The following is a 14,219-nucleotide window of genomic DNA, read 5'->3' as shown; positions in this document are numbered from 1 at the left end:
TTTTTCTGTTTTTATGTAATGTATGGGCAATAAAATATATTTTAGGTAAAATGACTTCTTTTTTTTTTTTTTAAAGTTGTTTTTTTTTTTATAATACAATGAGAACTGTTATTTTCAACTTTTTTTTAAAACTTACAATGTATTCGCATACTCAGGTATGCTTATACATTACACTGTCACTATGAGACAGGGTGCTATTAGAGCACATTATGTGCTGCCCTAACAGCAGGCTTACTGAGCAGACAGCCCTTGGGTTCTTTCTAGGTCCCCAGGACTTGCTGCAGAGGGTTCCCCCAGTCTCTGATCGCAACATCGGGTTTCCCTATGGGTCATGGCACAGTAACGGATCGCAGCGATCAAAGGGTTAAACAGCTGCAGTTGGAATTTTTTTCTGATTCCAGCTGTTCTCAAAAGGCTTCTCTAAGTACAGGAGCTGTTCGTTACATCTCCTGCCTAGAGAATGAGTGCTCAAATGCCTTTTCTACAACGACCCCAAAAGACGTCGCTGTAGACTGGGTATTCACACTGCCTGTGGTCAAGACAGTGGGTGGTTGGGAAGGGGTTAAAGGCCTTAATAAAGTACCTATTACCACATTTTCCCTTATACACACAGTTACATAATACGGTTAAAAAGACATATGTCCATCAAATTTAACCAAGGTATGGGAGAAGGTGTGGAGAAAGGGATATGGATAAACTTAAGAACTTTGTTTCCCCTTATTCATCAAGAGGAAGGTAAAATTCCCATAACGCATGAGGCCATTAGGCTGGATGAACATTCAAAGAAGAATTCTATACATTGACATAGGCGCTGATATTGGGTTTTTTCTAAGCCTTTTTTGAAGCCATCCAATGTTGCTGCTGCGGCCAGCTCCTAAAGTATTCCATAGATTCACAGTTCTCACAGGCCTTAATTACACGAGCGTAGTTCACGTCCGTGATACGCGTGTGAAAATCACGCATGTCGCACGGACCTATGCTAGTCAATGGGGCCGTTCAGACATTGTGTTTTTCACGCAGTGTGTGTCCGCTGCGTGAAAAACTCACAGCATGTCCTATACTTTAGCGCTTTTCGTGCATCACGCACCCATTGAAGTCAACGGACGCCTTCCATGTGCTGCGCGTGACTCGCGCTACAGTTGAAGAAATTAAGGGAATAATAAAACTACCTCCTTCATTTCTGTTTATAAACCTCAAAACCACGTGTCATAACAATGCCATATGCGCTAAAAACACACAGCCACGCACCAAACACGGATGCCACACGGAACTGCAACGCACAAAAACGCACACGTTCATGTGAATTTCGCCTAAAGAAGGCTTGTCGCCTCTGGAGATTGAACCTTGTTTTTTTTTCTCCAGGCGAGGGGAAGGGGGGCTTGTCTTTTAAGAGGAATTTACATGAAATAGGTTTCCACCATATTTTTGTGCAGGCTATTTTATATATTTATACAAGTTAGTCGTTTCTTTTGAAGACTAAATAAATTTAATTTGTTTAATCGTTCCTCATAACTTAGATTCTCCATGCCCCTTATATGGTTTAGTTGCTCTTCTTTGTGTTTGTTCTAACTCCAGGGCATCCTTTCTATGAACTGAAGCCCAGAACTGAGGTGCATATTCTAGATGAGGCCTCACTAATGCTTTGTAAAGTAGCAAAAGTCCCTGTCCTGTGAGTCCATGCCAAGAGCACCTTTAACCTACCCCTACATGTGCAGCGTGTAATTGGCAGGGCTGCACAAACCCTGGGGCACTTTACATTTTTTTTCCTACCCTCCTCCGTTATTTGGATATCGGTGCCGTTATATTTGGCACCCGATATTTAAATAACCCCCTGAATGGTCAATGGGGCATGTAACATCGCTGTGACACTGTCCAATCAGCTACGGACCGTGCCACAGCAAGAGCTGGAGGGAGGTGTGTGTGTGTGTGGACGCACGCACGTTGGAGATCACACAGTCTTGTACTTGTCTGCCCAGAGCTGAAGAGTGAGAGCAGGCGTGCACAGCTGCAAGCTGCGCGTTCGCACACGCTCTCCTCTCTCCAGCTCTTGCTGTGGCACTGTATGTAGCTGATTGGTCACAGCGATGTTACACGCCCCCTTGCCATTACACACCCCATTGACCATTAAAAGGTTCTCTTTAATGACCGACCGTATCCTGCTGGCCTTAGAAGCAGCTGATTGACATTGCAGACTGTTATTTTTCCCTCGTGCACACGACCATAAGGGTTTTTTCTACCTGCATGGACCCGATGGCTACGAATACACATCCGTCTGTAGACTTCTGTGGGTGAGCCCGTATTTTGCGGATCATTTCTATGGCCCGGACGCACATCTGTAAATATACGGAAAAGTCTCGGTGGCCAATAGAAGTGAATGGGTCCACTATTTTGTCCGTAATTACGGATGAAAACTATGGGGCCATAGTCTGATCAACAATTACACCCAGATCCTTCTCAACAAGTGACTCTCCTAGTTTACCTTCCCCATAGGACATATGATGCATGCAGATTGTTGGTACCCAGACGTATAACTTTACTTTTATCTACATTAAACCTCATTTACCAAGTGGATGCCCAAACACTGTGACCAAATCCGCTTCTACTTTATGGACATCTTCCATAGACTAAACATTACTACATAGCTTGGTGTCGTCTGCAAAAAATAGAAATAGTGCTATTAATCCCATCCTCTTCAACTTATTTATTAATTATATAGACACCCAGGGGAGTGTACTTTTAGGCAGTGCCAGGGGTTGTCCAGGATTAGAAAAACATATCTTCTTTCTTCCACAACCCGCACCACAGGCTGTGTGTGGTTGCGGCGCTGACCTGCAATCCCAGACACAACCCATGGACAGGTGTGGCACAGTTTTTGGAATAAGGCTGGGTTCACATGACCTATTTTCAGGCGTAAACGAGGCGTATTATGCCTCGTTTTACGTCTGAAAATAGGGCTACAATACGTCGGCAAACATCTGCCCATTCATTTGAATGGGTTTGCCGACGTACTCTGCAGACGACCTGTCATTTACGCGTCGTCGTTTGACGGCTGTCAAACGACGACGCGTAAAAATACAGCCTCGGCAAAAGAAGTGCAGGACACTTCTTTCAGACGTAATTTGAGCCGTTCTTCATTGAACTCAATGAAGAGCAGCTCAAAGTTTTCTCCTGAAAACAGTCTGTCTTTTCAGACGTAAATGCCTGCTATCGTGTGCACATACCCTAAAGCATCCATGTTTATCAAATCCTGTACAACCCTTTTAATTGTCCTATAGGTGTGATCTGAGCCCTGAAAACCTGCCTTCTGCCAATGCAATTGATGAGTCCCCGGAAGAGAAGAGTCCTGCTCTACTTGTCATGTGCAGCTTCTTAGCCAATCACTTGATAAGTACGTTTTCATATTTGTCATGTGATTGGCTCAGAAGAAGTAAAATAGAAGGTCTTTCCTTCTGACTCCTATCCGGGGTAGAAAGATTTCAGGGCTCTGATCTTCCATACAGGTCAATATATGAAATAAAATCCGATAACATTGTTTGGGCAAACTGTGTACACTTTCCTGTGTTACCTTCATGGACTGAAATATGGTTATAGATGCTCAATCGTATGAACAATTAAGTGCTAAAGTAACGCTACTACTGCAATATGGGTGCTATTAAAATCTTGCTTCTGTGAGAGGTGCTCCGTACAGAGGTCCTGGAGGAAGGAGCAAGAGTTAGTACAGACTGTATACAGCGGTGTCCGTAGCGCTACAAGCATGGACGTGGCTAAATACAGAGTCTATCTCCATCTTCAGTCCCAGCCTGCCTTTGCAGTACGCCATGCCAGGATTATAACCATTTGTATAAGGAAAGTCAGGGCCTAAAGTTTTTCCAACAAGGGCCCGGTATCTCCTCGTAGTTTCACCTGGCCTAAAGAATCGTGCCATGCATCGGTCACGTTTTATGGACTGGTGTATTTTTACCTGTATCTGTCACGTGAAGATGGTATAGGGTAGAATATTACTCTCTTGTATCTTTGTTTCTAAGATTTGGTAAATGACTTTTCTGTATAGGACTACAACCTCTGTTTTATTAGTAATGGATTAATGGAAATGCAGCACAGGGACGGAATCATTTATTATCTTGTAACCTAATCTGCATAAAACAAGGCAACAGTGTTTCCCTGTGGAGAGATCTTGTCAGACAAATGTCAGACTTATTTGACAGGGTTACCGGAACAGTTCATTGGGGAGGTACAATAAATATGGTTTATTTAAATTTCAGGACATTCACCAATGCTTTTCCGTGCTCAGTAGCGACAAACTATGCACCTAGGGACCGAATCCTAGTACATTCAGGTGATGACAAATTGTGAACTTTAAACAAATAACTTGAAGGGGTGTAGCAGCAGGTTCTCTGCTTTAGCTAGATGGCGTACGGTCTCTGTGGAACATGTTCGCCATTTTTTGGCCCTTAAAAAATGATTACCAGTCAGTTTCTGTCATTTTAGTAGAACTTGTTTTATTAGTTATTTTGGGATGTCCCATTTCTGTCTTTTTTTTTTTTTTTTTTTTTTTTTTTTTTTTTTTTTTTTTTCTTCTTTAGGATCTCTGGAGGTAAAACTCATTATTCACAATCTAGTAGTGCTTTGGTGTTTTTTGTTTTTTTTTCTTCTTTAATTTACTTTACTTTTGTTGCTACATTTAGCTGTAAATAAATAATTGTTATCTAACAACTTTTATTCTGTAGATATGCAGGATTACTTTCCTGTTAATTTGAGTTGTACCAACTGCTATATAATGGGCAATGCGTAGTCCAAAAGACTATTGACCCCGATATACCATAAATGAAAAAAAACATGCATGTTATTTCAATAGAATTAGGCAGATGTGAGGCAGTTCATTTCAAGGAGAAACAAAATGATGATGAGAAAAATCCATCACGGTATCCTTGTTTGCCCCAATGGCAGCCCGAGACCAAGGGTCTTCTAGGCCCCCACTGCTACAGCTACAAATATCTTAGACCAGTTCTACAGTTTTTTTTTTTTATAACTAACACTTTTGTTATTTGTTTTTGTTGATCTTTACTATTCACATTCATTAGATTTACTTTTTATATATGAGCTGAGATCATGGCATCTGTTGGTTAGGCCTCGTGCACACTTACGTCACCGTTTTCACGGCCGCTTTTGACGGGTCAGTGAACCCGTTTTAGCGGCCGTGTGGTTTCCGTGTGCACTCCGTGCGCTGAGCATGGTACTGTCCAGGGTGACAGTACCATGCTCGGCGCGCGGAAAATACAATTTTAATGTAATAAAAAAAATTACAAATAAATAAGTTCATACTTACATTCCTCCTGTCCGGCCTCCAGCGATGACGTTCAATCCATGTCGCCGCTGCTGCCAATCACAGGCTGCCGCGGCCGCTGCAGCCAATCACAGGCTGCCTCGGCAGCCAATCATAGGCTGCCGCGTCACAAAAGAAGGTCGGACTGGAGGAAGAAGAGGGACTCGTCACCAAGACAACGACCGGGTACGTATGAAAGGCTTTTTATTTTATTTTTAATCAGTAGCCTCTTTTCTCTATCAGTTATTGATAGAGACAAGTGGCTGCCGATTAGTGTAATGTTTTTCTGCCCGACCTTCTTCCGTGTGCCTTCAGTTTTTTTGACGGCCCCATTGACTTGCATGGGCCTCACGGTCACGGAATCCCGGACCAAAGTAGGACATGCTCTACTTTGGATCGGAAAGGAGCAACGGACCGTCAAAAAAACTGAGGTGTGCATGGCCCCATTGAAATGAATGGGTTCAGGGTGCTATCAGTGACAAAAACGGATAGCACCCAGAAGGAAAAAACTGAAGTGTGCATGAGGCCTTAGTTGTTTAGTTCCAAAGGAGGAAAATGTGCCCTGGTCATATGACACACAAGCGTTTAAACTAGAACAAGCCATTAACCTGATTGAGCATTACGTGACAATGGCAAATATTCACCTCTTTAACCCCTTGACGCATTATCACGTAGATGTATGTGATAAGTGTCATAGGGAAGTATGGAGGGCGCTAATGTTTTGAGTGCCCTCCATACCCTGCGGGTGTCAGTCTGGGCTGTCAGCTGTAAAACAACGCTAACGGCCGGGAACAGCGATTGCGCTTTTCCTGGTCCGGTACCCCTCAAATGCTGCGGCCAATCGTGACCGCAGCATCTGAAGAGTTGTAAAGAGGGGGCAGCCCCTCCCACAGCTCATCAGCGCCCCCACACCGCGATCGGGGGGCGCCGGTGTTTGTCATGGCAGCCCGGGAACTTAATGACGGCCCCCAGGTCTGCCTTTTGTCTGCCCCTGTTAAGCCATGTCTCTGGTTCAAGTCCCCTAGGGGGACTCATTAATGGTGTAAAAAAATAAATAAAAATTATTAGTAGTGGAAAAAAAAAACAATTTCCCTCTAAAGTAATGTAAAAAATAAAATTGGTATTACTGCGTCCGCAAAAGTCTGAACTATTACAATATACCATTATTTTACTTGCACCGTGAGCGCAGTAAAAAACTTAATCCGCCAAAATCACTTATTTTTTTTACGAACTAAGGCCACCAAGAAACAGTGATCAAAAAATGGTACCAATAAAATTTATAGCTCTTCCCGCAAAAAATAAGCCCTCACATCGATCAATCCACGGAAAAATGAAAAAGTTATGGCTCTCCGAATGTGCTGAAACAAACAATTAAATTTTTTTTTGACACAGGTTTTTTTCTTTTCTTTTTAAAGTAATAAATATATATATATATATATATATATATATCAAGATATCAACGTAATCGTATTGAGCTGCATAATAAAGTTAAGTTCTCATTTTTACCGCATGGTGAAAGCCGTAAGAGCGAAAGCCACAAAAAAATTAATCTCCGATTTTTTTATTTATTTTTTTTTCCAAATTTTTCAGTCCGCAATTTTTTTTTCTCAGTACATTATATGGTACTTTATGGTGCCATTACAAACTACAACTCTTCGCACAAACAATAAGCCCTCACACCGCTCCATTGACGGAAAAATAAAGTTATGGCTCTTGGAACACGGGGAGTGAAAAACGAAAAAAAATAAAAATGGTTCGTCCTTAACCCCTTGAGTACCCAGCTCATTTTGGCCTTGAGGACCAGACCCATTTTTTCAAATCTGACATGTATCACTTTATGTGGTAAGAACTCCAGAATGCTTTTACCTATCCAATTGATTCTGAGATTGTTTTCTCGTGACATGTTGTACTTTAGTTTAGTGCAAAAATTTGGCCGATAAATTCATTGCTTATTTGTGAAAAACACCAACATTTAGCGAAAATATGAAGAAATTATGATTTTTCCCATTTTAAATGTATCTGCTTGTAAAACAGATAGTAATACCACACAAAATAGTTACTATTTCACATTTCCCATATGTCTACTTTATGTTTGCATCGTTTTTTGAACATCCTTTTATTTTTCTATGACCTCACAAGGCTTAGAACTTTAGCAGCAATTTCTCATATTTTTAAGAAAATTTCAAAAAGCGATTTTTTTTTTTCAGGGACGAGTTCAGTTCTGAAGTGGTTTTGAGTGCCCTATATTTTAGAAACCCCCATAAAACACCATTTTGAAAACTGCACCCCTCAAAGTATCCAAAACAGCATTCAGAAAGTGTTTCAACTCTTTAGGCGTTTTACAGGAATTGAAGGAAAGTAGAGCTGAAATTTTCAAATTTCATTTTTTTTTTTACAAAATTCATATGTAATACATTTTCTTCTGTACCACAGAAGGTTTTACCTGAGAAACGCAACTCAATATTTATTGCCCAGATTCTGCAGTTTTTAGAAATATCCCACATGTGGCCCTAGTGTGATAATGGACTGAAACACAGGCCTCAGAAGCAAAGGAGCACCTCTTGTATTTTGGGGCCTCCTTTTTTCAGAATATATTTTAGGCACCATGTCAGGTTTGAAGAGGTCTTGTGGTGCCAAAACAGTGGAAACCCCCAAAAGTGACCCCCATTTTTTAAACTACACCCCTCAGGGAATTTATCTAGGGGTATAGTTAGCATTTTGACCCCACAGGTATTTTGCTATATTTTCTGGAGTTAGTCTGTGAAAATGAAAATCTACTTTTTTTCTGGAAAAACATAAAAATGTCTAATTTTTGCAAGAAATAAAGGAGAGAAAGCACCCCAACATTTGTAAAGCAATTTCTCGCGATTACGGAAATACCCCATATGTGGTAATAAACTGCTGTTTGGACCCACAGCAGGGCTCAGAAGGGAAGGAGCGCCATTTGAATTTTGGAGCTCTGATTTTACTGGAATGGTTTTCAGTGCCGTGTCACGTTTGCAACGCCCTGGAGGGACCTAAACAGTGGAATCCCCCCAAAAGTGACCCCATTTTGGAAACTATACCCCTCAAGGAATTTTTCTAGTGGTATAGTTATCATTTTGACCCCACAGGTTTTTTGCTGAATTTATTGGAATTAGTCTGTGAAGATGAAAAGAGACTTTTTTTGGAAAAAACACAGAATTTTCTAATTTTTATAAGGAATAAAGGAGAAAAAGCACCTCAACATTTGTAAAGCAATTTCTCCTGATTACGGAAATACCCCATTATGTGGTAATAAACTGCTGTTTGGACCCATGGCAGGGCTCAGAAGGGACGGAGCACCATTTGGATTTTGCAGCTCAGATTTTGCTGAATTGGTTTCTGGGGGCCATGTCGCATTTGCAGAGTCCCTGAAGTACCAGTACAGTAGAAATTCCCCAGATGTGATCCCAATTTGGAGACTATACCCCTGAAAGAATTAAATTAGAGGTGTAGTGAGCATTTTGAGCCCTCAGGTGTTTTATAGATTTTATTAGAATTGGTCCATGAAAATGAAAACATTTTTTTTTTCCAATAACCTGTAGCTTTAGCTCAGAATTTTTCATTTCCACAAGGAATACAGGAGAAAAGACACCCCAAAATGTGTTACACAATTTCTCCTGATTACGAAAATACCCCATATGTGGTTGTAAACGGCTATTTGGACATACGGCAAGGGTCTAAACGGAAAAAGTGCAATTTCGTTTTTGGAGTGGAGATTTTACAAAATTTGTTTTTGACGCCATGTTGCATTGCGCTGAGGTACGAGTACAGTGAAAACTCCCGAGAAGTGACCCCATTTAGGAAACTACACCCCTAAAGGATTTCATCTAGAAGTGTAGTGAGCATTTTGACCCCCAAAGGTTTTGCAGAAATTAGTGCACAGTGGATGTTGCAGATTGAAAATTGCTATTTTCCACAGATATGCTATTTCAGTGCCCAATGCGTTGGGCCCAGCTTGTACCAATGGAGACATACGCCCCATAAATTGTTAAGCGGTTCTCCAGAGTACGGTAATACCCCATATGTGGTCATAAACCGCTGTTTGGGCACACTGCCATGCCCAGAAGGAGCGCCATTTGGCTTTTGGAGCGCAGATTTTGCTTGGTAGTAGTTTTGTTTAGTGTTTTACTGGTGTTTCAGTTTATAATGTGGGGGCATATGTAATCTGTGCGGAGTACATACATTTTTTGCGTGACACACTGTCGTTTTTATTGGTACCATGTTTGGCTACGCGCGACTTTTTGATCACTTTTTATTCCATTTTTTTGGAAACAACGTGACCAAAAAAGGAAATTCTGCCATTGTTTTTTATGGTATTTTTTTTACGGTGTTCACCGTGCGGGATAAATAATATGATATTTTTTTAGGTCAGGCCGCTACGAACGCGGCAATACCTATTATTATGTCTAGTTTTTGTCTTTTTTTTCATTTTTTTTCTAATTATAAAGGGCTTGATCAGGGAAACAAGGTGATTATTGTCTTTATTACGTAAAACTTGTATTTATTTATTTATCTAAAACTTTTTTTTTGACTTTTTTTTCACTTTTTATTTTACACATACTAGGGGACTGGAAGATCTGATCTTCTGATCCCCTGCACAATACACTGCACTACTTCTGTATGTACTGATGTAGTGCAGTGTATTGTAACTGTCACTTTACAACTGACAGTTGAGCCTATTACGTCCTGCCTTGGGCAGGACCTAATAGGCTCCCGTACCTGGCAACCAGGAAGCCGTTGCTAGGCTTCCTGGTTGCCATTGCAACCATCAGAACCCCGCGATTTTTCGCGGGTGGGCAATGGGGTGCAGAGGGAGCCCCCTCCCTCTGTATCAATCACTTAAATGCCGCTGTCGCTATTGACAGCGGCATTTAAGGGGTTAAACTACAGCGATCGGAGAGGACAGTGATCGCTGTAGTTGCAGTGGGATGTCGGCTGTATATTACAGCTGACATCCGATGATGGAGCGAGCACAGCTCCTGTGCCCGCTTCATCCTCAGGGCGTTACTATACGCCCATTTTCGGGAAGGGGTTAATAAAAAGTGTTTTTTTTTTTTTTTGTTTTTTTTTTTACACCGCTTTCTCTGATCTCCTCACGTATCTCACAGAAGTGAGGAGATCAGAGAAAGTGACAGGAGCTTTCTCCTGCAGACGACGTCACAGACGGCTGTGATTGGTCAGTCTTCAGAGGCTGACCAATCACAGCAATCGCCGGCATTGGGGACTGCTAATTGGTCCCCAGGCCGGTAGCAGAGACGGTTAGCTGTCAATGGCAGCTGCCGCCGCTGTTCTGTCACTATGTGATTTCACATAGTGACAGTTTATTCCTGCGCCGTAATAGTACGTCGAAGGTACGCTGGAATAAGCGGCCAGCGACGTACTATTACGTCGAAGGTATGCAAGGGGTTAAGGAGTTAAGTAAGGCCATGTAAACATCCCGTTTTTGCCCTACGATTAGCGTGTACATCGGAAAAGCTCCCAACGTACGAGCGAAACGTGTCCATAGAGCTCAATTAGTCTGACGTATGCCAAAAGAGTGTCCTTTTAGGCCCCATGCACACGAACGTGCTATTGCGGCCCCATTCACTTCTCTGGGCCCATGCACACAACCGTGTTTTCCACGGTCCGTCCATGGCCCAGGAGCCTGGACCGCAGAAAGAATGGGCATATCCAGGCTCATAGAGATTAATGCACGCGGCCATGTGCACGGCCCGCGAATTGCGGGTGGCCCGCGGGTGACACTCCGCAGCCGTCCGACCCAAAAATCACAGCTGTCCACATGGCTAAGGTCTTGTGCATGAGGCCTTCGACTCTATCGGGCTGGTATACATGATGTTTTTTTGAAGGTCTGGAATTTTGTAGTAGACTACGCTGTTCAGTGTTCATAGTTTTTTTTGGGTTTTATTATTGAAGAACTCCATGTTTGTAACCGTGTATCGCTAATAGAACTCCATGCTGCAGTTTTGATCCATTGATTTTTGCATATAGTCCATTTTATTATTCTGGGAGCTTGGCTTTCCGGATAACCTTGTATTATGTTCTGTAAATCACATGGATGTCGTTTTTTTTCAACAGGTAGTTGGAAGAGGCACCTTTGGTGTTGTCTGCAAAGCAAAATGGCGTGGAAAAGATGTGGCGATCAAACAAATTGAAAGTGAATCTGAGAGGAAAGCCTTTATTGTTGAGGTATATATTATAATGACCCTTCTAGAAAGGTAAATGAAGTACAGTCTTTATTCAGTCGGGACAATAAAGACATTATTGGGAACTTATTACTTGTGAACTGTCGCCTGAAAATATTCCATAGTGCTGGCCTGCACAAATCCATGCTCCGGGTGAGGAAAGTTAGGAGCCGGCAATGACACCATATCAGACCGAATCCTATATAACCATCATACTCTGGGCACTGCAAGCGTGTTGCTTCACCATCTGGTCATGCCGGATGAATGAGATTAGTGCAAAGCGGTAATACTTGCTTTAGGGGGAATAATGTTTTAGCTGTTTTTATATTTGAGGTCAGCCTCCCAGTTTCATAGGAGACACCTCTTAATAGTAGTGCGTACAATTACATTTTAGCAAATCATGAGTTTCCAACTTCGTAGTAGGCCCATATTAGATGAAGCCCGTTTCCAGTTACTACAATACAATTGCACAAAGAACCATAAAGAATTTTTTTTCCCCACGTTTACCGGGGGAAGAACTGGCCTGGAAATTGTACCTAATCTCAACCACGCCAAACCGTTTTGGGATGTGAACCAGGCATTATTACCTATAACTCACTAGTGCTCTTGTTGCAGAATGAATGTGAATCATTGTTGTCATGAAAAAGGAGGCAACTTCTTAATGGCCAGGATTCCGGAATGAAATGTTTAAGCACGTTTGGACTCCGGTGTTCAATTTCTTTTAACTATTTGGTGTACTTTGGTTGTCGTCAAATATCGTCATACACTGCTAAAATCTTTATTTGGAAATACTGCAGGCTACATAAGCGTGCCCATACATTCACAGCAGTGCATATTGTTTCTGCCTAATGCCCCTGTTCTGTGCCACCTGTTGCCAGTCAGGCAGCTACAGTATATGTGAGTAGCCGATCATATGCGGCTTCATATTGTATCTACTTTCTGGACAGAGCTCTGCTAAAAAAAAATCAATTCAAGAATAGACCACATCAGGAGTAGGATTTCCAGGCATTTGTTACATGGTGTTAACCCTGAGCTGCTGAATGCAAACTCCGCTTTTAGGAAGAATTGGTCACCAAGGATGTTTTTCTTCTAAACCTGGCTTCTAGGATTTATCATTTTGAAGTTATAATATTGGATTGTTTTATTATATTATGTAACCGGCTTGGGGCATTAACCCTTACCAATGCCCTTAGCACAGATTCAGTAATTTCCCAAGCCCTTTTGATCAATTTCCAGCTGAGCAGTGAAACCCATTGATTTTTAACTGAACCTGCATTGCAATAGAAAATGTAAACTGTGCACAAGGTAAAAATGTATACACAATGTAGCGATCAAACGAAAAAATGTAAAAACATGTCTTTAATCATGCGGAATTCCAGCATGAAGCAGTCTTCCCAGAAAGTCTGCATTTTAAGAAGTTGTTTTGTGACTGTAACAAAATGTCATGTCATTTTTATTTTGTACAGGTTTTTCTTTCAGTCCATTTAAACTGCCTTTTGTTTAATTTCAGCTTCGCCAGTTGTCACGTGTGAATCACCCAAATATTGTAAAGCTATATGGAGCTTGCCTAAATCCGGTAAGTTTTAGTAGTCTTAATTATATTTTAACTTTAAAACAATGTGTTAGGTTTCAGAAAAAATGTATTCTTACAAAAATAGCACAAACATGTACCATACGAAGAAAAGGGAAAAAATAAGGCTCAGAAGGTTTTTTTTTTTATTGCTTGACCCCATGAAAGGTACTAGTTGGGATAACCGGGTCTAGTAAAGTCCCAATGATTACATTTTGGTCCCTAAAAATTCTGACTGCTTTATGAAATGTACTGTTCCCACAACTGACTAATCTACATGAACCTCCTTAAAAGGAGTCTGTCACGTCTTTTGTTGCTCCCCCCCCCCCCCCCCCATGCTAATTCTACTAGATAGGGGAAGGGGAGACAAGTTTAAGCATACCTATGTTGGAGTTCTGGCTGAAAGCAACACTCTGGAAGTAAAGTTTTAATACTCACATTCGGAATGTGAAGTGTCTGACTTCCCGCTGTAAGCCCTCCCCTATGCTTTTGAGTTAGGGTTATTAGAAAGCACCGCGTATGAGGCTGGGGACCAGTAGAGCAGCCACTCGAGCAGAGGGGAGTGGTTACAGTAGAAACATTGACATCGTTTTGCTGAAATGGATTCTAACTTTTCAAACAACTTGTACTAATAGTATACCAGATGTATATCCACTTTTTAGTTTCTTACTGTTCACATTTTTTTTTATTTTATTTTTTTTATCCATGCCAATTCTGTGTAAAGTTACTTACACTAAGGCTACTTTCAGGCGAACGTAGCTAACCTTGGACGTGATATTATATACTAGTAGTATACGGCCGGCTCAGGGGATAAATATGAATTCATTCGCATAGGGGGTGTGGCATACAAAAAGGGTGTGGCCTAAATGTTCAATAAGCGTAATCGAGCTAACATGTTCAATTAGTCAAGATTTTGATTTAGGTCCTAATTGCCCTGCCCTAGTTGACACCCTGCCCTTACAGCCAGGGTTAGAGATGGCAATCGTGGCATCTGAGCTGTTAGATAGTCATTTTGACTCGTATTACATTTTATTTTTATTTTTTTTCAGGTATGTCTAGTAATGGAATATGCTGAAGGAGGCTCCTTGTATAATGGTAATTGCATGAACTTTATTTTTCT

General features: G+C 41.4%; 1 protein-coding gene across 2 annotated transcripts in view; it reads left to right on the top strand.

The window, feature by feature from the left end:
• MAP3K7 (mitogen-activated protein kinase kinase kinase 7) overlaps positions 1–14,219 on the top strand; it is a 61,547-nt gene that overhangs the window by 10,866 nt on the left and 36,462 nt on the right. For both annotated transcript variants that reach the window (XM_075862166.1, XM_075862165.1), the window contains exons 2-4: positions 11,423–11,533; positions 13,040–13,105; positions 14,149–14,194. In XM_075862166.1, coding sequence (XP_075718281.1) covers positions 11,423–11,533; positions 13,040–13,105; positions 14,149–14,194 — 223 coding nt within the window. The remainder of the gene's footprint in view (positions 1–11,422; positions 11,534–13,039; positions 13,106–14,148; positions 14,195–14,219) is intronic.

Source organism: Rhinoderma darwinii, chromosome 4, assembly GCF_050947455.1.
Source record: "Rhinoderma darwinii isolate aRhiDar2 chromosome 4, aRhiDar2.hap1, whole genome shotgun sequence".
Classification (NCBI taxonomy): Eukaryota; Metazoa; Chordata; class Amphibia; order Anura; family Rhinodermatidae; genus Rhinoderma; species Rhinoderma darwinii.
This window is presented reverse-complemented; position numbering and strand designations above follow the sequence as displayed.